The sequence below is a fragment of the Colletotrichum higginsianum genome, chromosome 8 (assembly GCF_001672515.1).
Source record: "Colletotrichum higginsianum IMI 349063 chromosome 8, whole genome shotgun sequence".
Lineage (NCBI taxonomy): Eukaryota > Fungi > Ascomycota > Sordariomycetes > Glomerellales > Glomerellaceae > Colletotrichum > Colletotrichum higginsianum.
Window position 1 is genome coordinate 1,742,250 of NC_030960.1, and position 27,245 is coordinate 1,769,494.

The 27,245-nt window shown below is 60.5% G+C and overlaps 6 protein-coding genes across 6 annotated transcripts; 3 read left to right on the forward strand and 3 right to left on the reverse strand.

The window, feature by feature from the left end:
* Positions 1-1,894: 1,894 nt before the first annotated feature.
* CH63R_11484 (Galactokinase) lies at positions 1,895-3,688 on the reverse strand (the record flags this gene model as incomplete). Its single annotated transcript, XM_018306458.1, has 2 exons — positions 1,895-2,494; positions 3,089-3,688. The coding sequence occupies 2 exons, from the start codon at positions 3,686-3,688 to the stop codon at positions 1,895-1,897; spliced, it is 1,200 nt and encodes a 399-aa protein (XP_018153299.1).
* A 3,398-nt stretch (positions 3,689-7,086) lies between these two features.
* CH63R_11485 (Mannitol 2-dehydrogenase) lies at positions 7,087-8,604 on the reverse strand (the record flags this gene model as incomplete). Its single annotated transcript, XM_018306459.1, has 1 exon — positions 7,087-8,604. One exon carries the CDS (start codon positions 8,602-8,604, stop codon positions 7,087-7,089), a length of 1,518 nt encoding a protein of 505 aa, XP_018153300.1.
* Positions 8,605-10,631: 2,027 nt separating this feature from the next.
* On the reverse strand, positions 10,632-19,267 carry CH63R_11486 (Beta-ketoacyl synthase domain-containing protein; the record flags this gene model as incomplete). The annotated part of the gene is made up of 7 exons (XM_018306460.1): positions 10,632-11,483; positions 11,645-13,761; positions 13,893-16,994; positions 17,092-18,258; positions 18,341-18,473; positions 18,546-18,814; positions 18,913-19,267. The coding sequence occupies 7 exons, from the start codon at positions 19,265-19,267 to the stop codon at positions 10,632-10,634; spliced, it is 7,995 nt and encodes a 2,664-aa protein (XP_018153301.1).
* A 1,105-nt stretch (positions 19,268-20,372) lies between these two features.
* Positions 20,373-22,215, forward strand: CH63R_11487 (Cytochrome P450; the record flags this gene model as incomplete). Its single annotated transcript, XM_018306461.1, has 2 exons — positions 20,373-20,481; positions 20,651-22,215. 2 exons carry the CDS (start codon positions 20,373-20,375, stop codon positions 22,213-22,215), a joined length of 1,674 nt encoding a protein of 557 aa, XP_018153302.1.
* An 890-nt stretch (positions 22,216-23,105) lies between these two features.
* CH63R_11488 (Cytochrome p450) lies at positions 23,106-24,927 on the forward strand (the record flags this gene model as incomplete). The annotated part of the gene is made up of 4 exons (XM_018306462.1): positions 23,106-23,257; positions 23,333-23,736; positions 23,812-24,023; positions 24,115-24,927. 4 exons carry the CDS (start codon positions 23,106-23,108, stop codon positions 24,925-24,927), a joined length of 1,581 nt encoding a protein of 526 aa, XP_018153303.1.
* A 1,007-nt stretch (positions 24,928-25,934) lies between these two features.
* Positions 25,935-27,057, forward strand: CH63R_11489 (NmrA-like family protein; the record flags this gene model as incomplete). Its single annotated transcript, XM_018306463.1, has 4 exons — positions 25,935-26,146; positions 26,202-26,435; positions 26,497-26,571; positions 26,646-27,057. The coding sequence occupies 4 exons, from the start codon at positions 25,935-25,937 to the stop codon at positions 27,055-27,057; spliced, it is 933 nt and encodes a 310-aa protein (XP_018153304.1).
* Between the last annotated feature and the right edge of the window lie 188 nt (positions 27,058-27,245).

Below are 27,245 nucleotides of genomic sequence, written 5' to 3' on the forward strand. Positions count from 1 at the left end.
CCCGTTAAGGCCGTTCGGATCCAAAGCCGACCAAGCCCAGCCTCGCCCCCCCGGACAAAAAACCTTAATCTCTCCCAGGCTTTCCTCGCCCGGCCGGACTTTCGGTCTTGGTCTCGGTCAAAGTCCGGCGCCAGCCCCGAGTCGCGCGCAGCCCTTTCGGCGCCAGCCGGACGGACACACCTCCGCCGGCTCCCATCCATCCTGAGAAGAGCAAACATTTAGACTTTTTTTTTTATACTTAATAAATTCACCCGTCGGCGACTAGACGAGACTCTTGGCGTTGGCCCTTCCGTTGCAATATTCTGCCCCCCCCCATCCCTCCCCCTTCAGCAAGGCGCCACCGTCGGTAAGTACCGAGAAAGAGAAGAGGAAAGAAAGAAATGATCCTCCAGCTCTGACACATCCCACCCTCCTGGACCTATGAAAAGAGGCAGCGGGTCGCCGTTGTAGAGAGGATATGGGGTTCGCCCGCATGAGCCGCCAAGCCCAACGCCGGTCGTCCCTTTGCCCCATGACACTTGTCGTGCTGCCCGAGCCGCGTCGTCTGTCCTGCGTCGCCGAGGCCAAAACAATCGCCAAACCGCTGGCCACAACCTTCCTCAGAATGGCCCTCCCTCTTCCGCCATCCTCTCCGCCGGTCATCTTCCCGCGAGGACCATGAATTTTCGCCCGACCCCGTTCCGAAGATTCCCACTGCGTGATGATTAGTGAGCCCGCGGCACGTACCACCCAGACCGGACCGCATCGTCGTCTATCGCCTTCCGCTTTTCTGTCTGTTGACTGCCCCAGTTGTGGCCAGACGTGACAGTCGGTGAACTCTCCAAGTTCCGGCTCGGGCTCCATGTCATGTCCTGCAGCGCCAACGCCGTTGCCTGAGGCCTGTCGGGCCCAGCGAAGTGTTTGCGGGTGGTTTTCTCACTGCGGAATGGTTCGGATTCCTTGGCAACGAGTCGTCGACCCGTCTCCGTATTTCTACCATGGATGGCTACGTGTCAAGACAGCGCTTCGACGTGATACTGCTCAGCCGCTCCACGATTCTCTGCGCTTCAAACGGCGGAGAGTGCACAAAAGGTAGTGGAATATACGGAGACCCTTCCCATCTGGTCAATACTGGCGTAATTCTTTGTGTGAAGACACTCCAAGATCAAGATGAGTTGGTTTTTGTCCCATTCTATAACTCCTCTGGCCTCAGGGCCCTAAGCAGTGGCGTCACTTGCTTGTCCATCTAGCTAGGGGTGAACCCAAATGCAGCTTCAACCGAGATTGAGTTGCTGTCGACTACATTCCTGCAGATTCTGGAAAGCGATTGTGCAAACCATTTCTTCTGCCGTGTTTGTACCTCTTGGGGCCTACGCCATTGGCACTGGACTGGGCCATGACATCCTTCACATCATCAACCGAACCCCCCCCCCCTTTGAATGAAGATCGGGATGAAGAAGGCGACTTTAGATTCAGCTTCCAGGACTTGAGCTCACCCATTTGTAGAAAGCTCGGCAATGCTGTCATGTGTAGATGTGCCGCTGACATGGACCTGTCACACAAACTCCCACGAAAGCTCTTCGACGTCGAGACATGGCGATGAATGGCGATGAATGGCGCTTGAAACAGAATCGTAGAGGACCACGTGGGAGTAGATCGGACGTCTCCTTGCGAATCTGCCTTGTTCCGCACAATGGTAGAAAATCACACACACACACATGATAATCCAGAGGTAATTCAGGGGTAGCTTCTATAGCCCACGTAGAACCGACTCCATGCGACGCTCTTTGAAACCATGAAACGCTTTTTAATTCAGACACCCTCACGTCGCATCCCTGCTTCAACCGCACCACTTGCATGCCCACCATCGAAACAGCCTCTACAGACCACCAACCACCCCCGTCTTTTCTTTCCCTTACAGACCGCCGTCCTTGAGCAGGTAGGCCGCGCTGCCGCTGCCCGGCCGGCTCACGACGACGGCGCCCTCCCTCTGCTCCGCGGTGAGCTCGCGCTTGGAGTAGTACTCCCTCTCCCAGGCCTCCGTGACGGCGGCGACCTTGTCGGCGGGCACCATGTGGACGGTGCAGCCGCCCCAGCCGGCGCCGGTGAGCCGGCTGCCGTAGGAGCCGTTGTCGCGGGCGATGCGGCACAGCTCGTCGATCTCGGGGGCGCTGCACTCGTACAGGTCGCGGCACGAGTCCTGGGTGGCGTTGAGCACGGCGCCGAGGCGCTGGTTGTAGGCGGTCGTGTCGGCGGCGGCGGCGCCCGAGGCCGAGGCCGGGGCCGGGGCCTCCTGCTCGAGGACCTTCATGAACTGCAGCACGCGCAGGGCCTCCTCGAAGACGTGCAGGGCGCGCTGGCGCAGCTTGAAGCGGTCGGCGCGCACCGAGAGCTTGGACATGAAGATCTGCTCGAGCTCGGCGGGCGAGACGCCGAGGACGCCGGCGATCTCCTCGCGGGTGTAGCCCTCGGGGTTGGTGAGGGTGTCCTTGGTGACGGCGATGAGCTCGCGGAGCTGGGCCTCGGCGGCCTCCTCGCGGGAGGCGCCGTCGTGCTGGGGCTGCTTGTTGTGGGCGAAGTAGGCGTCGTGGAAGCCGTGCAGGGAGACGCCGAGCGGCGAGGCGTCCTTGGGCAGCTCGGTGCCGCGTGGGTTGAGGGCGGCGTTGAGGTAGGCGCCGGCCATGCTGCACTCGACGACGCGGAGGTTGTAGTGGATGGGGCCGGTGACCTGCTTGTTGGAGGTGACGAAGGACTGGGCGATGACGAACGAGAGCTCCGGGTTCGTGGTCGGGAAGAAGACGGGGCGGGCGGTCAGGGAGGGGACGAAGGAGACGAAGAGGGCCGAGCCGCGCTGGGAGAAGACGGAGGCGGACTGGTCCATGCTGGAGTGGTTGACAGATGTTAGCCGAGATTCAATACAAGATACAAGTATGGCGTGGCGTGGCATGGCGTGGCGTGGCATTGAAGGAAGGGTATCTCCAGACAGGCATTCTCGGGGGGCGGGGAGGCATCTCAAGAACGAGAGACATCAGAAAGGGGAGGGGGAGGAGAGGGGGGCCTCAGAAAGGACTCACCCTCCAGAGTTGACGCCGACGGCGCGCTCGCTGACAATGGCCAGCTCCGTCAGCTCGGTCTTGTCGACCGTCTGCTCGCCGTTGGCCAGCATGACGGCCAGGGCGGAGGCGCTCACGAAGGCGGCGCTGGAGCTGAGGCCGCCACCGACGGGGACGTTGCCGTCCATGAGGATCTCCATGCCCTTGGGCCGGAAGGCGGCGCCGTGCTTGCGGCGCAGCAGGCCGAGGGCGCCGCGCAGGCCGCTCTTGAAGTAGTTGGACCACTCGTGGACCTTGGCGTCGATGGGCACGTCGCCGGCGATGGGCACCTCGAAGGTGCGCGCCGGGTACTTGTCGGACTGGGCGTTGGCGACGCGCAGGGTGAAGGTGTCGGAGTCGGCCGGGGTGTCGGTGACGGAGAAGGCGAGGATGGCGTCGGCGGTGATGGCCATGGGCAGGACCGAGTAGAGCGAGTAGTCGATGTGCTCGCCGATGATGTTCACGCGGCCCGGGGAGCGGGCGACGACGGCGGCGGGGTGGCCGTACTCGGCCTCGAACTGCGACAGCAGCGAGGACCAGCGCTTCGTCTGGACGGGGAGGGCATCTTCGGTGTAGATGTCGGCGAGCGAGGACGTGGTGGGAACGGGGCCGGCCATGATGGGCAATGGGTGGGACGTTTTTTTCTTTGGTCTTTGAGTAGAAATAGAGTGGGAGTCGACGGAGTTGACTGAGAGCTTCTTCCCAGGCTTCTTCTCCTTTGGGTATCTTGATGCTGAAATGGAACAAGGATATGTATGGGAAGGCCGGTCGACAACAAGAGAAGAAGGGAGAGAAGAGAGAAAAGAGAGAAGGGCGCGTAGACAGCAGAAGAAGGGCAGTGGTTCACACTTATGACGTTTTGGGGGGTGGAGGGGGAGGGAGAGAGAGAGGGCAGACGGTCCCTTTCTAGGTATCTTGGTCTTGGTGGTGGTGGGGTGGAACGACACTCGGTTGCTCGACGATGGCGCCGTAATAACCCCGCGATGGAGCTTTGGTGTTTTTTTATTTTATTTATTTCTCTCCTTCTCTCCTCTCTCTCTTGTTGGCGTTGCTGCGTTGGAAGTGGTGCGCCTGTGTGTCTCTACCCCGCAACTCTGCCCCTCGTCTGAGAGATCAGCGAGGGGCCCCGAGTGGGAATATGTAATATGTGCACAAGTTATGTATCTCGCCCCCAAGATTCTTAGCCGGGGGGGGGAGGGGGGGGGGGCCTGATTTTATTTAGTCTTTGCTGCGCGAGAAGAAAACCGAGTTGGCCATGGTTCGACTATGGGAAACGACAGGTTGACAACGACAGAAATCGGTCGCGCAACCCATCCCATCCCATCCCGTGAAGAGGAGAGAGCTGCAAAACCTTGGACGACCAGCTGTTCCCCACCTCGGCAGGCATTCCACCGTCAGCGTCATGTTCGTCTTCCAACAAGCGCTGTGTCGCGTGGTTGGTTGCCCAGGCTCTTGGGGCAGATCACCGCCGTGTTGGACGAACCTCAGCTCACATTCTACAGACATAGATACAAAAGAAAAAGAGCGAGAGAGGGACAGAGGGACAGAAAGCCCATCATCCGGTCCGCCAACCGAGGAACAGAGCAAAGGCTTGGTGCGCTGATTTCCACCATCCGGGGTCTCCAGCTTCAGGCCTGATGCCCCCTTCCTCCATCTCCAATTTGCGGGCCGTCCTCGGAAAACCGGCGGAGAACTGGAGAGCTGCCTCGGTTGCGACACTCACGCACCAAGCTCGATTGGATTCACGAAAGCTCTCTAGCGCTGGAGGGCTAGCAAATCTCTGTCCGTCCCTCTGACAACTTGGGCTCGAATGAATGAACCCTCGGGCAATCCATGTCGACGAGAAGACGACGCACTTTACAGAACCAGGCCGAAGAGCGAGAGAGAGAGGGGAAAAAGTTCACGCCACATGTTCTAGAACCCCGGGCGAAGAGCGCCCAGAGACAAGAGCCAAGCCGCGCGCCGGTGGGGGAGTGACTTGACTGCATGCCAACCACGGCCTGGCACAATGGCGAACTGGGTTCCGGGGTCTACTGCAAGCTGCTGTCGCGGGGATGTCGGGGGCGAGAGACTAGCTTTTTTTTTTTTTTTTTTTTGTATTTTTCTTCTCCTTCGGGGGTTTCTGAGAATAGAAACTCACACCCAAGAATCCAATTGTCCATCTCGGAAATGGCGTTTCTCAGGTCCCATCAAAGGCTGATGATGTCTTATCCAGATGCATATGTTTCAATGATGGGCATTAAGAAGTTACATTTACTCTAAACAGCTGCTGCAAAAAGGGCAGCTCAATGAATTCTGCTCGAGGTAAACCGACCATCCTAAACGAAGACGAAATCCAAGTATGGGGCAGGACTGAGGTATATAAGTTACGGTTTGTCTAAAGTGTACATCAACAAGCATGGTTTCGTGGTGTAGTTGGTTATCACGTCAGTCTAACACACTGAAGGTCTCCGGTTCAAGTCCGGGCGAAATCAATCTTTTGCTGTTGTCAGCCATTCCCTGACATCCTTTTCTCCTCTTTTGACAGTCAACGAACGCCCTTTTCTCTCTCTTCCTTTACTTTTTCTCTTCTTTTCCTACTTCATGTGTCAACAGAGCTTTGTACGACAGAGTGATCACAGACAGTCAAGAAAGACAAGTCCTCCATACATAACCAGTCTGTCAGCACTATTCTAGCGCGCCGCCATCAACACAGTTGGGGTTTTAGTCAGGCTCGTCATGCTCAACCAGCCGGATGCCAAGAGACTTGCGACAGGAAAGCTATCCATCTCGTTTGCCAGTTTTGTCGAGTCACACCTACAGCGGCACCGGAAGCTCCCCTTACGTGCTGCTCTGACTACAGCAACAAGCCAACGAGCTGCAAAGAGTATATGCAGATGCTCACCATAGAATCCGGCGTGGAGGGGTAAGTTCCCGGTGCAGTATGCCGTTGACTCTTGGACCGGGGGTCTCGCTTATGTTGGTGGCATGACTTGGCTCGGAGAATGACAAACTGACGATCGAAAACTACTCCGCAATGCACACTGGGGTGGCAGGAACATTCAACGCTTTTCCCGCAATCCCTGTATTGTCCTCTCGGAAGCTTGACTTTGCTTTGCAGGTGGGGGAGGGGGGTTCGTTGCTCGTTCACCAATAGTAACTGATGGAAACGTATTCGGAGACGGCGAGAAGCCCAGCCCGGATTGAGCAGACGCTCAAGCTCTGGGATTGGCCTGTCACTCACAGAAATAGCCCATCCGAGCATGCCAAGGATGCGGGTATGCAAGCCCACAAGCCCAGTTACATCCGGCAACTCCATCCGTGAGCCTGGGAGGGCGATCGCCTCCTGGAACCTCGACTCAGGGCGCCACAGACCGGCGGGAGAGCTTGGCGTAGGGGCGGTGCCTCAAGGGCCACTTCTACTATGTCTTAGTAGCGGCGAGCGGTCCTAGGGCTTGAGGAATACCGGGAGACGCTGGCCGAGTTGGCAAGGGGCGAGGGAGGGAGTTATACCTTCTCTCTTGTGAAAGAGGAGCAGTCACAGGGACAGCAGCCAGTCGTGTTATATGAAGTCCATACGGCATGATATATCGACTGGATCCACGGCTGTGAACAACTGGTCTTCAGAGTACACGTTCACCATTCTTAAGATCTGGAATGGATTTGGGGTTAGCCAAGTCCTCAGCATCAACCAGACGTGATGAGTCCAGTCAGGAGTTGATTCTCGTGTGAACGGTTCCATTACATGGCTTCTTGCCTGCATTCCAGTGGAATCTCTACTGAACAGCCAGTGGTCACATACGGACCCGGTAACAAAAGATGTCAGTATCTCTAGCTGTATTAAATCTATTCAAAATGTCCCTGAGAATCGCTATATCTCTCTAGGTCTATCCCATCTATCCCATACTCATGACAACGTTAATAAAATAAAAATAAAAACATGAACCCCAAAAATCAACCCCCCCCCCCGCATGTCCTATGCGGTGAACACCTCGACCGACCGATCAACATTACAGCGTTGGATGCCCCCCCCCGTCTAGTCGACGTACTTGGGCAGGGTGGCCATGACGCCGTCCTTGGAGATGAGCTCCATGGCGTTGGCGACCTCGTTGATGAAGCGCTCGTCGGCGCGCAGGTCGTCGCCGAAGAGCACCTTGACGCTGAGCAGCTGACGCGGGTCGTTGCCGCCGGCCGCGGCGAGGGCCTGCAGCTGCTCGCGCATGGGGTCGTCGACCTCGAAGGCGTTGCCCTCGTCGTCGACGCCGCGGAGGTAGAGGAACCAGGCGCCGGCGACGAAGCACAGGCGGCGGAAGGGCCCCGTGGCCCAGATCTGCTCGGCGATGGAGGGCATGATGAACTGCGGGATCTTGCCGGAGGCGCCGAGGGCGACGCGGGGGATGCCGTCCATGATGGTCGGGTTGGAGAAGCGCTCCATGAGGGTGTGGCAGTACTGGTCAATGTCGACGCCGGCGATGTCGGGCAGCAGGGGCTTCACCTCCTGCTGCATCATCTGCCAGACGAACTCGCGGTAGACGGGATGCTCCATGACCTCGTGGACGTACTTGAAGCCGGCGAGCTGGCCCGGGTAGGCCATGGCGGAGTGGCTGGCGTTGAGCAGGCGGAGCTTGTGCTTCTCGAACTGCTCGACCTCGTGGACGCCCTCGACGACCTGGACGCCGACCTTCTCGAAGGGCGGGCGGCCGTCGGCGAACTTGTCCTCGATGACCCACTGCATGAAGGGCTCGGTGACGACGGGCCAGGCGTCCTCGATGCCGAAGGCGTCGGCCAGCGACGCGATGTCCTTGGGCGAGGTGCTCGGGGTGATGCGGTCGACCATGGCGTTGGGGAAGGCGCCCTCGTCGGCGATCCAGCGGGCGACGGCCGGGTCGCGGAGGCGGGCGAAGGACTCGAGCATGTGGCGGGTGATGGAGCCGTTCTTCTGCATGTTGTCGCAGGACATGACGGTGAAGGGCCTGAGACCCTGGGCGTGGCGCCTCGCCATGGCGGCGTAGAGGAAGCCAAAGGTGCTGACGGGGGCGTCGGGGTTCTCGAGGTCGTGGCGGATGTCCGGGTGGTCGGCCTGCAGCTCGTGGGTGTTCTCGTTGTAGTAGTAGCCGCTCTCGGTGATGGTCAGGGAGACGATGTGGGTGTCCGGGTGGGCCATCTTGGCGATGACGGCCTCGCGGTCGTCGGGGGCGTAGAGGAAGGAGTTGATGCTGCCGACGACGGCGGCGGCGCTGCCCTTGGCGGAGCGCTCGATGACGGTGTAGAGGTGGTCCTGGGCGGCGAGGACGTCGCGCATGGCGGCGTCGTTGGGGCGGAGGCCGACGCCGCAGATGGCCCAGTCGCGCTGGCCGTGCTTCTGCATCAGCTGGTCGACGTAGACGGCGAGGTGGGCGCGGTGGAAGCCGCCGACGCCGACGTGGACGATGCCCTCCTTGACGGCATCGCCGCGGCTGTAGGTCGGCGTCCTCACGATGCGGTCGCCATCCTGCGAGGCGATGACGGACAAGTTGTTGCTGCTGAGCTTGAGGGACTCTGTGCTGTGAGGCATTCTAAACCGAGAAGATGTGGAAGAGGAGGAGGATTACGGTGATGGAGAGAGAGGATGGGATGGATGATGATGAGTGAGGAAGAGAGTCAATGGGGAGGGGGGGGGAGTCGAGTGAGGGAAGAAGAGATAAGTTGGGAAGTCAAGACGAGTGGAATCCGGAGAGGTCGGTCGCTTGGTTTTGTATGTTTTGTATGAACAGAAACTCAAGTCACAAGACAGACAGAGAGCTCACCGCTGGTTTTACTTACCCCTGAGCTTCGGGCTTTTGGTTTTTTATTTTTATTTTATTTCATTACCTATGAACACATGGACCGGAAGAAGTTCGGCCACAGAAATTTCGAAGCACGTTCCAGGTTGTTGAGAAGACTTGAGTGAGTGAGTGACTGACTTGACTGGCATCGATGTATCATTGTATCAGCTCTCGGTCAAGCCCTTGGAGTAGGGATCCATAAAATCGAGTTCCCACACACCGCCAATGTGCTGGGAAGTGTGTTAAAGTGGCGGCGGAGGATCCCCGTCTTTTTTTTTTCTTTCTCGAGTCTTGATCCAGAAAAAAAAGGGGGCCCCGGTGGCGGTTTATGTGGGTTATTTTCGGGGAACCGGCTGCTGGGTATTTTTAAACAGGGACGAGGAGAGACCGGTCCAGCTTATCAGGCCAAGTTGAGCCCAAACGGGTTGTGGAGTTTGTCCAGATCACATCATGATGCAAAAGGGGGGGGGGAGGGACGGGAATAAACATGGTCTGCGTGGGTCGAGACTTGATTAAGGCCCTGGGCAGCCAGCCATGCTTACCCTACCTGTATGACTCGGCAGCGGCAAATCTTGAGCATATGGCAAGGTAGCAGCAAGGTAGCAAGAGAGGGGAAAGGGTCCGCGCGGTGATGGGCGATCCCTGCTGGCAAGCTGCAAAAAATTCAACGGGGTCCGGAGGATTACTATGTACAGGATTACAGGATGGGGAAAGGGATTGTCGATGGCAAAAACTGCGGTGCTTCCATGATGCAAGACGGAGACGAAGGAGGGGGGGGGGGGGGGGGGGGGGGGGGGGGGGGGTGTTTGGACAAGGCCAGAGAGTTTGTGTCTGTCGTCTGTCGATCGTCTTGTGTGTTGTTGAGGAAGACAGAGAGCGACGACTTTGAAGCTATTGAGACACCCAATCAACCCGAGATTGCCGTGAGTGGGTATGTCTAGAGCTCCCCGAGAGTCTATTGGCCTGTTCAAGTCAAGTGACAAGAGCACATGACCTTCAAGGGTTCGCTGCAAGTCCAAGACAATGTTTTTGTCTCTTCAACTTTGAATGTCTTGGTCCGTAGATGGTCGGAGCCGGGCTGATGCTGTCTGGCTAACGATGTAGTTGTCTACGATTCCAAGACACCATGCCATGGGGGAGAGTAACTGAGAACAACTGAGAACAAAACCCCGCGCCGCCCAGAAATGGCGAGTTGTCTCAGCACACAGCCGTTTACTGTTTCCGAAACCCCCCCAGCTTTAGAAACAAACCAACAGGTCGGCGGCATGATAGAGCTCTGTCGGTGAGAAGGGGGCTTCCTTGAACCTTGAAATTGGAAATCTGCCAACCACTCTTTGGTGTGTAGTGTTGTGCTCCATTCTGTCAACACGTGGTTCTTCTCCTTTTTATTTTATCCTATTTACCATGTTCAATCTTTTTGTTCTAATGAAAGCTGCTCAGCCCATCATCGTCAGCTGTCGGAGGCACTTTGAGGCAGCCATCCAATCCGTACATGCAATTGAGTTGTTCCTGATGTGACTTTCAACGATATCAGTCTCTGTGTTGACGAGTCCCTCGTAGATACTCCAGACTAGACTACTGCACATAGCATTCCCCAGTATTGCACTAGACAAGAGACAAAAGGTCAGTTGATCAAGATGGAAAATGTGTCTATAATCTACATTCCAATTTCAAGCATAAGCAATCCGTCCTCTATGTAACCCAAACCAATTCAACCGCATCGCCCCCTTTGTCATCATAATCATCTCAGTCAGTCTCCCAGCAACACGCTCCCCCCTTAGGCCTCCTTGACGGCATTGGACACCACCTTGGACCCGGCGACGATGGTCCGCGCCAGCGACGAGATGGCGACGTTGCTCAGCAGGTCGAACACGGACACGTCGGCCTGCAGCTCCTCGTAGATCCACGACCGCAGCTCCACCGCCAGCAGGCTGTCGACACCGTAGCTGCTGACGGGCCGCGACGTCTCGATGTTCTCGGCCGAGACCATCATCGAGCGCGCCAGCTTCTGCACGAGCGCCGCCGCCACCACCTCGGCGGCGCCCTCGAGCCCCGTCGCCGCCGCCAGCTCGTCGCGCAGCCGCCCGGCGTCGTCGTTCTTCTCCTGCACGACGTGGTGCGTGTCGACCTGCACGATGTGCGCGAACTTGGCGTCGTTGAACCACCAGGGGTACTTCTCCGACCCGAGCGCCATCATGCCCCCTGTGCCGAGCCCCGTGATCATCTGCGTCGGCGCCGTCGCTGCCGCCGCGCTCTCGCCCGTCATGGCCGCCTGTAGGATGGCCAGGAACTCGCGCTCGCGGATGCCGATGAAGCTCCAGCTGCGCGTGTTCTCGTGCACGCGGTCGCCCGTCGTCTCCTCGGCGAGGAACCCGACCCCCAGCACCATGCCGACGTCGATGGAGCACGCCGGCAGCCCGCGCCCGCGCCGGTGGTGCGCGAGCGCGTCCTGGTACGCGTTGCCCGCGCTGTAGTTGCCCTGCGCCCGCGACCCGGCGATACCCACGCTCGACGAGAGGAGCACGAAGAAGTCCATGTCGCGCGGGAGGTGCTCGTGGAGGTGCCAGCTGCCCTGGACCTTGCACTGCGTCGCGCCGAGGAACTGGTCGCGCGTCATGCCTTGGTAGATCTGGAGTGAAGTGTTGTTTAGCGATGAGAATTCTGTTTTGGGGAATGATTACATGGTTGTTGTAGTAGTAGGAGCAGTGGTAGTGGTAGAGGTGGTAGTCTACCATCCATCATTGCCATGTAGATAGTTAAAGAAAAGACAGACAGACTGCTTTGACTTACAGCATCGTTGAGTACCATGGCGCCTTGAACGACACCGCGGACCCGGGGCCACGACTCAGCTCGGCAGCGGTCCAGGCAGGCCAGCAGCTGGGCCTCGTCGCCGACGTCGCACTCCATCGCCGCGGCCCGAACGCCCTGCTTCTCGAGGCGGCCGAGCAGCTCCCGGACGGTGCGCTTCCGGTCGCCGGAGCGCGAGAGCATCAAGATGTTCCGGGCCCCGGACCGGGCCATCCACTCGGCGATGCATCGGCCGAGCCCGCCGCTGCCGCCGGCGATGACGTAGGTCGCGTCGGGCCGGAACGCCATCGGCGCCACGCGCGGCGGCGTCGCGAGCACCACGTCGTCGTCGCGCGCCTCGAGCACGATCTTGCCGACGTGCTTGCCCATCTGCATGCGGCGGAAGGCCTCCTCGGCCCGCGACAGCGGGAACGACTCGACGGGCGCCACGGGCCGGGCGACGCCGGAGCGGAGCAGGTCCATGACCTCGCCGAAGACCCGGGACGCAGCGACGGCGTCGTGGTCGAGCAGGTCGAGCATGTTGACCGAGTGGAAGGAGACGTTGCGCAGGAAGGGCTCCATGTCGAGCCCCGTGTTGCCGACAATGTCCTTCTGGCCCAGCTCGACGAAGCGGCCGAAGCGGCCGATGCAGCGCCACGAGAGCCGCAGCGCCTCGCCGGCGAGCGAGTTGAGCACGACGTCGACGCCCCTGGACCCGGTGAGCCGCATGACGCCCTGCGCAAACTGGGTGTCGCGGCTGTTGAAGATGTGCTCGGCGGGGATGCCGTACGTTGTCATCAGGAGCTGCTTCTTCTCCTCGGACGACACCGTCGCGAAGACCTTTGCGCCGACGTGCTGGGCCAGGATGATGGACGCCTGACCCACGCCGCCGGCGGCGCCGTGGATCAGCAGGGACTCCCCCTCGCGAAGCCGGGCCACGTTGGAGATGGCGTGGTGCGCCGTGCTGTAGATGACGGGAAGCGAGGCGGCGGTGACGAGGTCCATGCCGTCCGGCACGAGCTGCACCATGGCCTCCTCGGCCTGGACCAGGTTGCCCATCGTGCCGAGCTTCCACGTCATGACGGCGTCGCCCGGCCTGACCCTCGAGACGCCCTTGCCGACGCGGTCGACGATGCCGCTGCAGTCGACCCCGAGCGCGGGCTGCTCGAGCTGGCCCATGGCGACCATGACGTCCTTGAAGTTGAGGCCGACGGCCCTGACCCTGATCTCGACCCCGTTGTCGGCCAGCGGCTCAGCGGCGGCGGCGGCGGCGCGCGGGTCGTCGCGGAAGTGGAGGGTGTCCAGGCGGCCGGGGGTACCGACGGCCATGGTCAAGGGGCGACCCTCCTGGCGGAAGGGCATCTCGCGCGGCGCCGGCGGCGCGTTGAGGTCGGTGATGAGGTCGTTCATGCCCTTGTCCAGCACGATGCGCTGCACCATGGGCATGCCGTCCCGCACGGCCACCTCCCAGTCGGGCCGCTCGGCGTCCTTGGAGTCGCAGGCCTTGCAGAAGGTCTTGTAAACGGCCTCGATCATGCCGTCCGCGTTCATCGGCGCGTCGTGGTCGACGTCGAGTGTCGTGAGACCCAGGCCCGGATTCTCGGACCGGATGCTCCGCGCCATGCCGGACATGAGGTTCGCCGACGGGTTCTCGCTGTTGACGGTGCCGCCGCGCGTCACGTAGACGGCGTCGCGGGAGGACAGCACGATGCGCCGGAGGGCGTCCCAGTCCTCGGCCGAGACGGCCGGGAGGAAGGGCTTGTCGGCGGGGGCGTCGAGGAGGAGCAGGGAGGACCGGTTCTGCAGCTCGAGGTCCGTCGTCTCGTGCAGCCGGCGTAGCAGGACGCTGCAGCCGTTGTTGGCCAGGCGCTCGCTCAGCTTCTCCGCGAAGGCCGAGACGTCCGAGTCGGCATGGTTGGGGAGCACGACGAGCGCCTCGCACGGCACGGGGACCGCCGGCGGCTGGTTGGCGGTGGTGACCATGACGGAGAGGCTGAGGTCGCGCTCGTCCTGGAAGTTGCTGAAGTCGATGTCGACGCCCGTGAAGCCGGAAGACAACATCTCCTTGTCCCATTCGTCCACGGTCAGGGTTGGGCCGAAGTGGCGGCCGTCCTCCTCTCCTGTTGTTCAGACTCTCTGTTAGCAATGACGGCGACGCAGTGAGACGAAGTGAGATGGTTGTTGGATAAGAAGTAACTGGGAAGAAAATGGAGAGGGAATCATGGGTTGTTATGGAAATGCGTCGACGTACCGTACCACCAGCCCTCCAGAGACCCGACAATCATGTGGAAGCGCATCTTCTGCGACGGGTTCGTGATCTCGCTCAGCACCAGCTTGCCGGTCGGCTTCAGCAGCTTGCGCGTGTTCTCGAGCGTCTTGCCGATGAACCGCGTGGCGTGGAGGACGTTGGAGGCGATGACGAGGTCGTACGCCCCCTCCTCGAACTGCTGCGCCGCCGGGTCCTCCTCGATGTTGAGCCGCGCGAACTCCATGAACGGCACCCAGGGCGCGAGCTTCTCGCGGGCCTTCTCAAAGTAGCCGGCGCTGATGTCGGTGAAGGTGTAGCTCTCGAACCGCGGCGCGCTGCCGTCGGCGCCGCCACCGAGGGCCTGCAGCACGGGGAGCGAGGCGCCGCCGGTGCCGCCGCCGATCTCGAGGATGCGCATGTTGGGGTTCTTGTGCGCCATCATCTCGACGTAGTAGGCCATCTGCGCGTAGTGCTGCTGCGTGCCGAGGCCGTCCTTGTAGAAGTTGTGCAGGAAGTTGTCGCGCATGAGGATCTGGAGCGGGGGGATCTCGCCGCGCAGGATCTGCGGCAGGTGCTCGCCGTGCTCGACGAGGGCGGCGCCGTCGGTCGACGAACGGGACACGCGGGCCAGGAGCTCGGCCTCGGCCTCCGGGGTCATGTCCAGCCAGCCGGAGCCGGGGCCGGAGCCAGACCCACTTTCGGACACAGACCCGGAGCCGGAGCCGGACTCAGACCCGGCACTCTGGTAGCAGAGCTCTCCGCGGCGGCCCATCTCGTAACACCGCTTCATGTACTCCCAGTAGAGCTTGAAGTTCCAGGCGAAAGACGCGGCCTCCTCGGCCGGGCACTCCCTCATGACGCGCTTGATGTAGATCAGGCACGCCATCTCGAGCTCCTGCAGAACGCTGCGGTCGACCTGGCCGAGGTCGCCGACCCTCTCCGCGCACAGCTTCCTGATCTGGGCGGGCTCGAGCATGGAGATGTCCTGCTGCCAGTGGAAGACGGATGTCAGCTTGCGGAGCTTGAGCATGTCGGCGGCGTTGCCGTCCGCCATGGACGACGACGAGGCGAGGGAGGCGCTCTTGATGCCCTCGAAGACGACGAGCGGCTTACTCCACCCCTCGTCCGCCAGCACGACCAGGCCCTCTCGGCCGCCGGTCGCCGCGTCCTTGGCGCACGAGAAGCCCGGGAGCTGGACGCCCGGCGTCGAAGGCATGCTGGCCGACACGTACAGGCGCCCGATGGAGGTGGGCACCATGGCCGCGGACAGGTCCTCGTCGACGGCGGAGCAGGAGGGCAGCGCCATCTGGATGACGCTGTCGAGGGTGGCCGGGTGGATGACGTGCGGGTACTCGAACTTGTGCGGCATCGTGGCCCGGGTGTCCTGGATCTCAATGGTGCAGGCCGCCTGGTGGTCGCCCTTCCTGATGCTCGTCAGGCCCTGGAACACGGGCCCGTAGTGCAGCCCGATGGATTCGAGGTTGCCGTAGAACTGCCGCGGGTTCTGGTGCCGCGAGCAGGCCTCGGCGATGCTCCGCGCCTGCTCGGCGTACTGGCCGGCGAGGATCCGGTCCTCGTCGGCGAAGGACGAGTGGGCCGGCGCCTCGTAGCGGATGCGGATCAGGCCGGAGCAGTTGAGCTCCCACGACTCCTTGCGGGAGTAGAGCTGGAACTCCTGCCAGACGGAGGAGGCGTTGTTGGTGCGGGAGCCGAGGCGGGACGGCTTCACCGTCAGCATGGTCTCGACGCCGTCCTCGTCCTGCGGCACCACGAGGGCCTTGCCGATGATGACGTCCCGCAGCTCGTACCCGTCGACCGTCTGGTTCTCGTCGGCCTTCTGGCACAGGGCCTCGATGGCCATGATCATCATGCCGGCGGCCGGGTACAGGATGGAGCCCTGGACCTTGTGGTACTGCACCCACGGCACCTCGGCGAGCTTGAGGATGTTGCGGTAGCGGGGCTCGCGGTCGATGGCCTCGAGCGTCTCGGAGCCGAAGAGATCCTTGCGGGGGTGCTTGCGGAACCGGTGGGCTCTGGCCGTGTGCGACTCGGACCAGTACTTGAGCTCGTGGTTCCAGCTGAAGGGGGGCAGGTCGACCAAGAAGGCACCGCTTCCCGAGGAGGAGGAGGAGGAGGAGGAGTTCCCGTTGACGGCCTCAATGTCGATGGGGTAGCCCAGCTGGAACAGCTTGCCGGCGAGCGTCAGGGCCGTCTCGGCCGCATTCTTGCCCCTCTCGAGGACGGAGCGGTAGCTCAGATCCGTCACGGAGGCCGAGCTGTTGTTCTTGTCGGCGCCGTGCGTGAAGATCTGGTGCAAGGGACCGTGGAGGGCGCCGTGGGGACCGATCTCGATCATCATGTTGTCCACTTCGGCCTTCTTACCAGCGCCGCCGCCGCCACCTGCTGTCCTCCGCGCCGCCCTCGGCCGGTCCTTGGCGCCGCCGCCCATCATGGCCATCATGCCGCCCGAGAAGTCGACCCGGCTGACCATGTTGTCGACCCAGTAGTCGGGCCCGAGCTGCTCGCTGGCGACGATGCCCGGGCGCAGGGACGAGAACATCTTGGGCGCGCGAGGGTCCTCGGGCACCAGCGGCGCGACGTGGGCGAGGCTCCGGCGGTACTCCTCGGCGACGGCCTGCATGTGCGGCGAGTGGTAGGCGACGTCGACCTTGAGCTTGCGCGCAAAGTGCCCGTCGTCCTTGATGCGCGAGAAGAGCTCGTCGATGGCGTCGGCGTCGCCCGAGAGCGTCGTGCTGGACGGGCTGTTGACGCAGGCGACGACGGCCGTCCGGCCCGAGGCGTGGCGCTCGATGTACGACTCGGCCTCCTCGGGCCCGAGGCTGGTGGCCAACATGGCGCCGTCGAGCTTGACGCTGCGGACCAGACGGCCGCGGTGGTACGCGATGGCCCAGGCGTCCCGGCGTGTAAGTGCGCCCTTGGCGTAGGCCGCGGCGATCTCTCCGCTCGAGTGGCCGATGACGGCGCCGGGCACCACGTTCCAGTGGCGCAGGAGATCGACGAGGGCGACCTGCAGAGCTGTGCAGACGGGCTGGCTGATGTGAGCCAGGCCGACCTGGCTAGTCGCTTCGTCGCGCCACAGCTCGGCTGTGAGAGAGGAGAAGGAAAACGGTCAGCGGTGATATCCAACTGGTTTGATGGAGAAAAGGGGGAGGTGGGAGAGGGGGAGGAGTATTCAACATACCAACCAGCGACCACGACGCGCCCATCTCTCGCATGTAGGAATCGGCAGCCTCGATGCTCTCCCGGAAGACGGGCGTGGAGAATAGCTCACGGCCCATGGCGAACCACTGGGCACCCTGGCCCGTGAAGACGAAGGCGAGACGGACCTTTTTGCCGTTGGCCGAGCGGACGGGCTCCGCGACGGGCTCCTCGAGGGCCGAAACGGCCTGCTTGCAGGACGAGGCGATGGCGAAGGACTTCCACGGCAGCCGGCTCCTGCGCGTCGTGAGCGTGTTCACGAGCCTCTCAAACACCTCGGGCGCCTGCCTCTCCTTCTCGTCCGAGCCGAGCTTGGAGGCCAGGTAGGAGGCGTAGGCCGTCGACGTGCGGCCGATGCCGGCCTGGTCGTGCGAGCTCCAGGTCAGAAGCTGGGGCTTGGGCGATGAGAACGCGTGGGCGTCCAGCCTGTAATCGGACAGGTCTCCTCCTCCCCCTTCTAGCATCGTCAGGCGGTCGACGCCCTCGACGAGAGACACGCCCGAGTCGTCCGAGAGCGTCGGGGACGCTCCGTCGGCGACCTGGACGTTGTGGTTGCCGGTGAGCCCGTTGGCCTTGAGGTAGTGGTAGGCGTCGTCGAGGATGCAGTGGGCGTTGGTGCCCCCGTAGCCGAAGGAGTTGATGCTGATGCGGCGTAGGCCGGCGGCGGGCCACGGGAGGAGCTCGGTGGGCACGCGGAGGTTCCAGTCGTCCATGGGGATGCGCGGGTTCGGCTTCTCGTAGTACAGGGACGGCGGGATCTTGCCCTGTTCCAGCATGAGAACGGCCTTGATGACCTGCACGAGGCCGGAGCCGCCCTCGAGGTGGCCGACGTTGGACTTGACGGAGCCCATGTAGACGGGGTCGCCGGCGCGGCGGGCGCTGCCAAAGGTCGCCGCCAGCGCGGCCGCCTCGACGGGGTCGCCGGCCGGGGTGCCGGTGCCGTGGGCCTCGACGTAGGTCGTGTCGGCCAGGCTCAGCCCGGCCTCGGCGTAGATGCGGCGGATCAGGGCCTCCTGGGCGTCGGCGGCCGGGAGGGTGATGCCGGGGGTGTGGCCGTCCTGGTTGACGGCGGTGTTCCGGATGACGCCGCGGATCACGTCGCCGTCTTTCAGGGCCAGGTGGAGGGGCTTCAAGATGCAGAAGCCAGCGCCTGTAAGACAAGGCACATTGTAAGATTAGCAGCCAGTTGCTGGTTTTTCGCGTTGGAACATGTTTTGTATGATGGGACTCACCTTCGCCACGGGCGTATCCGTTGCCCTTGTGGTCGAAAGACTGACACTTGCCATCCGGGCTCAAGAAGTGCAGCCGGGTCATGGCGCCCATGATGTCCGGGAGAAGCATCAAGTTCGTGCCGCCGACGACGGACTACAGCGTCGAATTAGTTAAGTCTCGAGAGAACTCTTCACGGATCCGGTCTTCCCCCCGAGTCTTACATACCATGGTGGTCTCGCCGGTGCGCAGGCTCTGGCAGCCGAGATGCAGCGCGGCCATGGACGACGAGCAGGCCGTGTCGAGGCTGATGCTCGGGCCTTTCATGTTGAAGAACCAGGAGATGCGGTTCGACATGATGGCCGAGCCGGTGCCGGTGCCGTGGTACAGCGGCAGGTCCTCGCGGTCGCAGGCGAGCATGTCGCTGTAGTCGCGGGTGAAGCAGCCGACGAAGCAGGACGTGTTGGAGCCGTCGACATTTTCCATGGCGATTCCGGCTAAGGTGTTGTTAGAGAGGGAGAGGCAGGGAGAGAGGAAGAGAGAAATAGGTAGAGAGAGACAGTGCCCAGTATCGGCGACGAAAGGAAAAACATACCATTCTCCAAGGCCTCGTAGGTACACTCGAGGGCCATACGCTGCTGGGGATCCATGGCCTTGGCCTCGGCGATGGGCATGTTGAAGAAGGGGGCGTCAAAGGCCGAGATGTCGCGGTTCATGAAATGGGCCTTGCGCACATTGATGGTGCCCTGGCGTTCGTTGTGCGGGTGGTAGAAGGCGTCGACGTTGAAGCGGTCGCCGGGCACGTCGGACAGCGCGCTGCGGCCCTCGGCGAGCATGTCCCACAGCTTCTGCGGGTTCTCGGCGTCGCCCGGGAAGCGGCCGGCGATGCCGACGATGGCGATGGGCATGACCTGCTCGGCGGAAGAGGGCGGCATGGTGGAAGAGGACATGTTTGATGATGCTTTTCTTGTGAATGGGCTGGGTGTGTAACTGAGAGGGAGGGTATCTGTGTGGCTGGGTATCTAAATGCTTAAGTGCAGGTGAGAAATGGTATCAGAATGCGTTGACAGGAGACGAGTCTATAGATTTTGGAAGGATGAGAGCGATGATTCGATGTAAGCTGTAAGGCCCGTAATAATGAGATGGATGAGTTTCTGTAAAGCCGTGATGAGACTCGTGGAGTTGAAGTTTTGATGGACTGGAAAAAAGGAGATGATTGTCTTTGTCTAGGACTTGAGGGCGCAAACAAGCTGGATGGAAGCAGAAGAGATTGATGGTGATGAGGAATGATATCGGATGGCTGGAGGTTCTGGCGATGTCGTCCTTTTGTAAACGAAGAAGCCGTAAAGACGTCGAGACGTGAGAATGCTGAATTGTCGGTGCCTGTGAATCCAAGCATTCGATCGACGCTAATCTGATCATGTTTGACCCCCCTCTCCCCCGGAGAATAACTATGACCTGCATCGTGGGGGCGTCAGTGTCTGCGGCCCCGACGAGAATAGCATCAAGCACCAAGTTCCATGTTGGCGGCCGGTCACCAAAGGTCTCAACGGTGGCACGTCCGGCGACGGTAGGCATCCGGAACGGCCAACATCCTGAGGGACCGGCGGACATGTCGCCGCAACGAAGCTGACAAAGTGGTTGGTTGCCAAAGTAAGTTGCTGCCTGTGAAAAGTCGCCGTTCTGCAGGTTCTGCAGGTTCTGCAGGGGGGGCCGACAACACCACGACCAAGACCAACACCAACAAAGGCTTCCCTCCCGCCCCCAACGAGATGCTCAGCTCCGGGGGGGCACCGCCACAGGGCACATAACCAGAATAAGCCTTGCTGTGCCGTGCCGTGTCGATCTTTTGGAGCTTGGAGACACCGGAAGATGTGATACACCTCTGGCAAGATAATATGTCAAGGGGATGATGACTGGAGTTGGAGTGGAGAGAGAGAGAGAGAGAGAGAGAGAGAGAGAGAGAGAAGGTGGTCGCTTTGTGATGCTCTCTGACAATCAATTACTCGTGCTGAAATCCGATAACACCAAGAACCAAGACAACACCTTCATACCATGTCTTTCAGCCCAGAAGCCCTCGCGTCAGCCACTATGGCCCAACTATCGGGCGGTTATCGTAGGCGCATCCTGGTTGTCGTGACGGCTGGCGGCTACACCAACGCAGGTAGGGCGGCCTTTCTCCATCAACTTACAGCATCTCGTCTTCATCATTTTCATCCTATTGTTCTTTCATCTTCATCTTCTCCTTGTTCATTTCCCCATCTTCATCATCAGCCTATCCTCCTCGCCTTGACACCATCAGCCACAAGTACAAACACACTAACATGCTCCAGCTCCCCTTCTCGAAATCGCCCGCATCCTCGCCTCCCGCGGGTACACCATCGACTTCGGCACCCTAGACGGCCGCACGGCGTGGACCAAAGACTGCCCCTTCGTCTCACGCTGCCACGCCCTCGGCCCCGCGCCGCCCGCCGCCGTCGAGGAGGCCCAGTACCTGCGGATGTCCAACTGGTCGAGCGGCGGCGACGACTGGGCCAACAAGTTCGCCGCCCGCCGCTTCCTCGAGTCGTCCTGGCCCGCCGTCTACCGGAGCCTGTCCCGTCTCGCCGCCGACCCGGACACCCGGCCCGACCTCGTCCTCGCCGACTACTGGGTCGACGCGGCCCGCGACGTCGCCGCGGAGCACGACATCCCGCTGGCCATGCTGTGGCCGCAGATGCCCACCGCCATGCTGCACGCCCCCTACATACCCGGCACCCCCGGCCTGCAGGTCGACGTCCTCTCCTCCGAGCACGCCTCGCTCCGCCAGCGCTTCCGCAGCGCCCTCTCCATCTACGCCGCCGCGCCGCACTACTACCGCTACCTGCGCTGGCGGAGGAGGATGCGTCTCGAGGCCGGCGTCTCGCGCCCGCTGCCCACCCTGCGGAAGCCCGACTACCTCTGCCTCGTCAACTCCATGTTCGGCCTCGAGGTCGCCAAGGACCTGCCGCCCAACGTCGCCGCCGTCGGGCCGGTGCTCTCCCACGAGACGCAAGAGATCGGGGAGCCCTACGCCGGCTTCCTGGAGAAGCGCGGCAGGGTCCTCTACATCTCCCTCGGCACCCACGTGCTGCTGCCGTGGGCGAGCCTGAAGAAGCTGCTCACGGGGGCCCTCGCGGCCCTCGGAGCGGGCCTCATCGACGGCATCATCTGGCCGATGCGGGCCATGGCGCGCAAGCAGCTGGACCACAAGGCGACCTTCCCCGTCCGGCTGCCGCAGTCCCAGGACGTCCGGTACATGTCCGTCTCCGAGCTGCTCGCGGGACTCCACCCGTCCGTCCTGTTCGTCGACTTCGCGCCACAGCGCGCCCTCCTCCAGGACGGGCGCGTCGCGGCGTTCCTGAGCCACGGCGGGCCCGCGTCCGCCAACGAGGCGCTCTTCGCCGGCGTGCCCGTCATAACCCTCGCCGTGTACTTTGACCAGGTGCAGAACGAGATGCGCCTGCGCGACGCCGGCGTCTCCGTCGCGCTGTGCAAGGACCGCTTCTCCTCCGAGGACGTGGAGGCGGCCGTCGGCGACATCGTGCGCGATAAGTTGGCCGACGGCCCCATCGCGGCCAACGTCGAGAGGATGCAGGGAATCGCTCGGGTGGCGTCGCGGCGCAAGTACCTCGCCGCGGACTTGATCGAGGAAATTCTGGTTGACGCCGAGGGCCGGATCCGAGAGCAGCTGGCGGGGGGCCCGGGTTCCGGGCAAAGAGGCCGGGGGAGGAAGAGGGAACGGCATATGCATCTTCAGCCGGCCGACGTACGGATGCCGTACTGGAAAGCGAGAAATTGGGACATGTATGGGCTGTGTGCGGTGGTGGTGTTGTCTGTCGTGGGCCTCGCAGCTGGACTCGCCGTGGCGCTCTGCTGACGGGTTTAGACGCCTTCAGCCAAGTACCATCGTCTGTCTGATTGAATAATTTTGATAGCGTTAAGTTTTTCATATTCCAATGGTCACATGCAAACATCCGCCACCTTCACTCGAAATCATGTGGCTTTGGCTGTTCAACTCACTGTCAACTGCTAACGAACGACGTTTGGCATCTTATTATTGTAGATACCCTCATCTTGGCATTACGTGAGCCTGATACACTAAGTTTATCCCGTCGGGAATTCTTGAGAGCATCAGACCGTGGGGAGAGGGCGCCAGGCCATCAGTCCCAATATTGCGTGATGAATAACTCTGTCCTGCTTAGCCCTGGTAACACGCCGGATAAACACGGGATACGCTCTCAACTCGTGATTTTGGGATGTTCCTACTTCTATATGTAGGCAGGATACAAATTGAACATGACATCTCTTGTGTAGTTTCCTCACGTTGAAAAAGTGAAGCACATCGTCATCACAGGATCGCAAGACCGCCCCAGGTGTCCACTGGGGGTTGTTTGAATCTGAAATAGTCCTCGATAGAAATAACAGTGGACCTTCCATCGAGCTCTTCGGCGACTTCTTTCCTCGGACACGTCTCAGTTGAAGCGGCGACATTCCCCTGACATGCCACTGCCGCTCGCACTCGTATGAGGAGCCCATGACGTCCGCGAGGAAACTCACCGCGGCCGCTCGCATCTTCGTAGCGAAAGCGAGGCATGAGAAACCACTTTGGAAGCATAAAGTTGACTCATGAATCCAAGCCATGGCTCCTTAAAGCTCCCACTTCTGTCGCTCTATGCACCATCCTCGGTCCTCTCAGAGCGTGGACAACACGGCCATCACCGACTCTTCATTGCCCATACAGAAAGAGAACTCCAATCCACTGCAACTATGCTGGTTACCACTCATCTGTTTTCCTTTTCCACGTTCGGGGTTGCGGCCCTCTTGGGCTGTCTGTACGCACTCGCCCTCGTCGTGTATCGCCTCTACCTGAGTCCGCTCAGGAACTTCCCAGGTCCGAAACTCGCAGCCGCAACTCTTTGGTAATTACCTAGTCCCCATCTGGCCAATATGAATCTGCTCAAACAGAGACTCCCCTAACTCTTCCCACCCGACAGGTACGAGCTCTACTACGACGTCGTCCGGGGCGGCCAGTACAGCTTCCACATCGCCAAGCTGCACGAGGCGTACGGCCCCGTCGTCCGCATCAACCCGCACGAGATCCACGTCCAGACGCCCGCCTTCTACGACGTCCTCTACAGCGGCGCGCGCCACCGCCGCAACAAGTGGCGCTGGGCCAGCGGCGCCTTCGGCGTCGACCTGTCGACTTTCGGCTCCGAGCTGCACGAGGCCCACCGCATGCGCCGCTCCGCCATCGCCCCCTTCTTCTCGAAAGCCCGCGTCCGGAGGCTGGAGCCCATGGTCCGCGAGAGGGCCGACGCCGTGGTCGGGAGGCTCAGGGGGTTCGCGGCGACGGGCGACGTGATGAGGTTGGACCATGCGTTGACGGCCTACGCCACTGGTAAGTATAATTTATCGTCCCTTACATCACATTCAATCTATCCCTTTCGCCGAGAACTGAGAACCTCGCAACTAGACATCATCACAAACTACGCCTTCGGACTCTGCCACGACCGAGTCAACGCGCCGGACTTCGACGCGGGCTTCCACTCGGCCTGTCTGAGCGGATGCCAGCAGGTGTTCCTGTCTCGGCAGTTCCCCTTCCTCATGGACATCGTCAAGATGATCCCCGGTTCGTGGATCCTGAAGTGGAGCCCGGCCATCAACTCGTACTTCTCCATGCAGAGGGTAGGTCTTCCAGCCACACAGTCTTGATTGCCTCTCTCCTACCCCCCCCCTCTCTCCACGATACGATAAGCTCTAACAACCGCCGCGTCAGGACATCGGCAGGCTCATCACCAAGATCTGCCGCCAGGACCGCAGCGAGTGGCCCGAACTGGAGCACCCGACCTTCTTCCACGAGCTCCTCGACAGCAAGCTGCCCGAGAGCGAAAAGTCCATCGCCCGCCTCGCCCAAGAGGGCGGCTCCCTCCTCGGCGCCGGCACCGTCACGACGTCCTGGACCATCACGACCGGCGTTTTCTACCTCCTGCGCGAGCCCGACGTCCTCCGCGCCCTCAAATCCGAGCTGGCCGCCGCCTTCCCCGCAGAAGCCGCCATCACCGACCAGAAGAACCTCACCGGCATCCTCGAGGGCCTCCCGTACTTGTCCGCTGTCGCCCAGGAAATGGTGCGGATGGGCCACGGCCTCGTGTCGCGCGCCGCGAGGGTCGCCCCCGACGAGGACCTCGCGGTCCCCGGCACTGGGTTCGTCATTCCCCGGAACACCCCGATATCCATGACGCACTTGCTGCTGAACCGCGACCCGGGCCTGTACGACTCGCCGGATCGGTTCCAACCGGAGCGCTGGATCGGGGACTCCGGACAGGCGCCCTTCCCCCCGAGGCAGTTCGGCTTCGGCGCCGGCGCCCGGGCCTGTTCGGGGCGCGACCTGGCCATGGCCGAGATTCTCATCATCATCGCGACGCTCTTCCGCACGTACGGGACGAGGGAGGTCCGTTTCGAGGACGACATTGGGTTCCTGGAGCTGTGGGAGACGGACGAGACCGATGTTGAGTGCTCGGTGGACGCCATGGTCGCCCGGCCGAAGACCGACTCAAAGGGTGTCCGCTGCAAAGTGCACCATTGGTAATGCTGACGGTGGACCATGTTATCTTTCTTGTCTTGCCTTTGATGCTATGGTGTCTTTTAGACATTGGTTCAACTATTGAATCATTGCGGGGGTTTGGAGGAAACAGCATACATAAGGGAGAAACTGGTGTTGAATCATGTTGTTGTCACAAGCCTAGTAGGGTATCACCAGTTAGCTAGGAGTTCAGGGATGCTTTTGTCAGCTGGTGCCCGCGTTAATGGCGAAGATAGGCCTTATATCTCACGTCATATGTATCGCATACGCATTCTTTGAGTGGGCTAGGGTCGTAATCACGGACATCCTTCCAACGCAATATACCATGACTAGCAGAACTGGGAACACCGATGGGCGCGAGCGGGGAACGGCTGCCTGTAGCCCCTGTGGAGTGTTGGTTGTACTGGCGTGCGGAAAACTCTACTCGTTGTCCAGATCTGAACATAGACTAGGCTTGTGTGCTGCTTCGGATCGTCAATGCGGACATATGCGAGAGATGCGGCCCCACTCCCGGCCTCCGATCAACACCGAGAGGCGGGGTGCTCGGCCGTCTCAAGCTGCAACGCCATCACGACTCTTAAGGCTGGGAGCAGCAGATGCTAAGCGTCTATGGTCAAGAGAAACCGATGGAGGGTACATTTGAACTGAACGCACTCACTTGCCCATTACATACTAGCATAGCTCTCCATCCTATATTCATCCTTGTTGACAAATCTACAGTCACTCATTCGCATTGGTCTTCACTCTCCCACATCCGACACATCCACCGCGTCCAACGCACCCACCCACTCCACCACCATGACTCTTGCAGCCGATGATGTATCCTCAGTCATATTGGAAGCGACTGGATTCCATTCAGCTCACGTGATACCGCGTTGGTTCGGCGTCGCCGCCCCTCAAAGCCCCTCCCCTGCCGCCTCTCGACCAGCTCACCCAAAGATCTTCGTCAATCGTTAATATTCTTCATTCCAAGCTTTCAGTTTTCCAACGTCTCGTTTTTCATATTATTCAACATGTCTTTCAACCGTATTGCTGTCTATGGCCATCGTGGGCGTTTCAGTGGTCAGATTGTTGCTGCTCTCATCGAATCCGGTGCCCCCATCACAGTCTTGCATCGTCCGAGCTCAGACACGTCCGGGCTACCCGCCAGTGTTCGAAAGATCGAAGTGGACGTTTTCAACGCGGATGCGCTCGTGAAGGCACTGCGGGACATTGACATCGTGCTGTAGGTGTGCCGAACACTTCTTGCTTGGGAGATTGTAGTAATGATTGATGTCTAGCTCCCTCGTTGGGGACGAGGGCGTTGGCAGGGAACATGGCTTTGTGAAAGCCATCCCGAGAACCAACGTCAAGCTCTTCGTGCCGTCTGATCTTGGTCTTCGCTACGGCGAAGAGGGGCTGAAAGTTCCCATTATCAAGAAGAAAGAAGAGCTCCAGGAGGCCGTCAGACAGGCAGGTATTCCAATGACGGTTGTGCTGATCGCAAATTTTGCTGAATTCACCCTCAACTGCCTGTGAGTCCATCTGTTAGGTCATATGAAAGGCTTTCATCACTGATCAAGCATACTATCTCAGAGCGATGGGGGTCGATATCAGAGGCAACAGACTTGTATACACTGGCAACGCGGCGAAGGAAAAGGCCGCCATGTGGTGAGTGGGGAAACCTACATGACGACACCTTTAGACTACGTGTAGACCTGTGCTGATTTTAAGACTTAACAAAGCACGGGGGACTACGTCGCTGCTGCATACGTTTCAATCTTTGCCTCGAGCCCTATCTCTACCATCAGCCATCGAGCGATCGGTTTGTGCGAGCTTGCTCCTACGGGCGAAGATATCGCTACAGTCTTGAAGAAGAAGCACGTCACAGGACCCGAGGTCATCACATACAGCTTGGAAAAGGCCAATGCGGAGCTTGACATCTGCTACAAGTCAGAGTCCCCCCTCGGCATGGCTTGGTACAATCGCAAGATATGGGGCACGGGGCAGTTGGTGACAATGCTTGGCTCCGATATTTGGGAGCTGCCTGGCTATCAGAAGGTTACTCTGGAAGAGCTTGTCCTCGAAGAAAAGATCAAACCCTATCGGGACCTACCGGACTGGGTCCAGCAGTACTTGGCAGACAACATGTTCTGAAGGCTTTACCTTGAGGTCAAGTTGATGGTTGCAACGCACGTGTCGGTGTGACTTCATCACCAGCCATGGACGTTTATCTTGATCTAAGACAACTGAGCCGTCTAATACATCTCATTGTATTCTGCAAGACATGCACTCTTGTGCCCATGGATCAAACTGTTTCCCGTAATGACCTAAAGGCAGCGGGC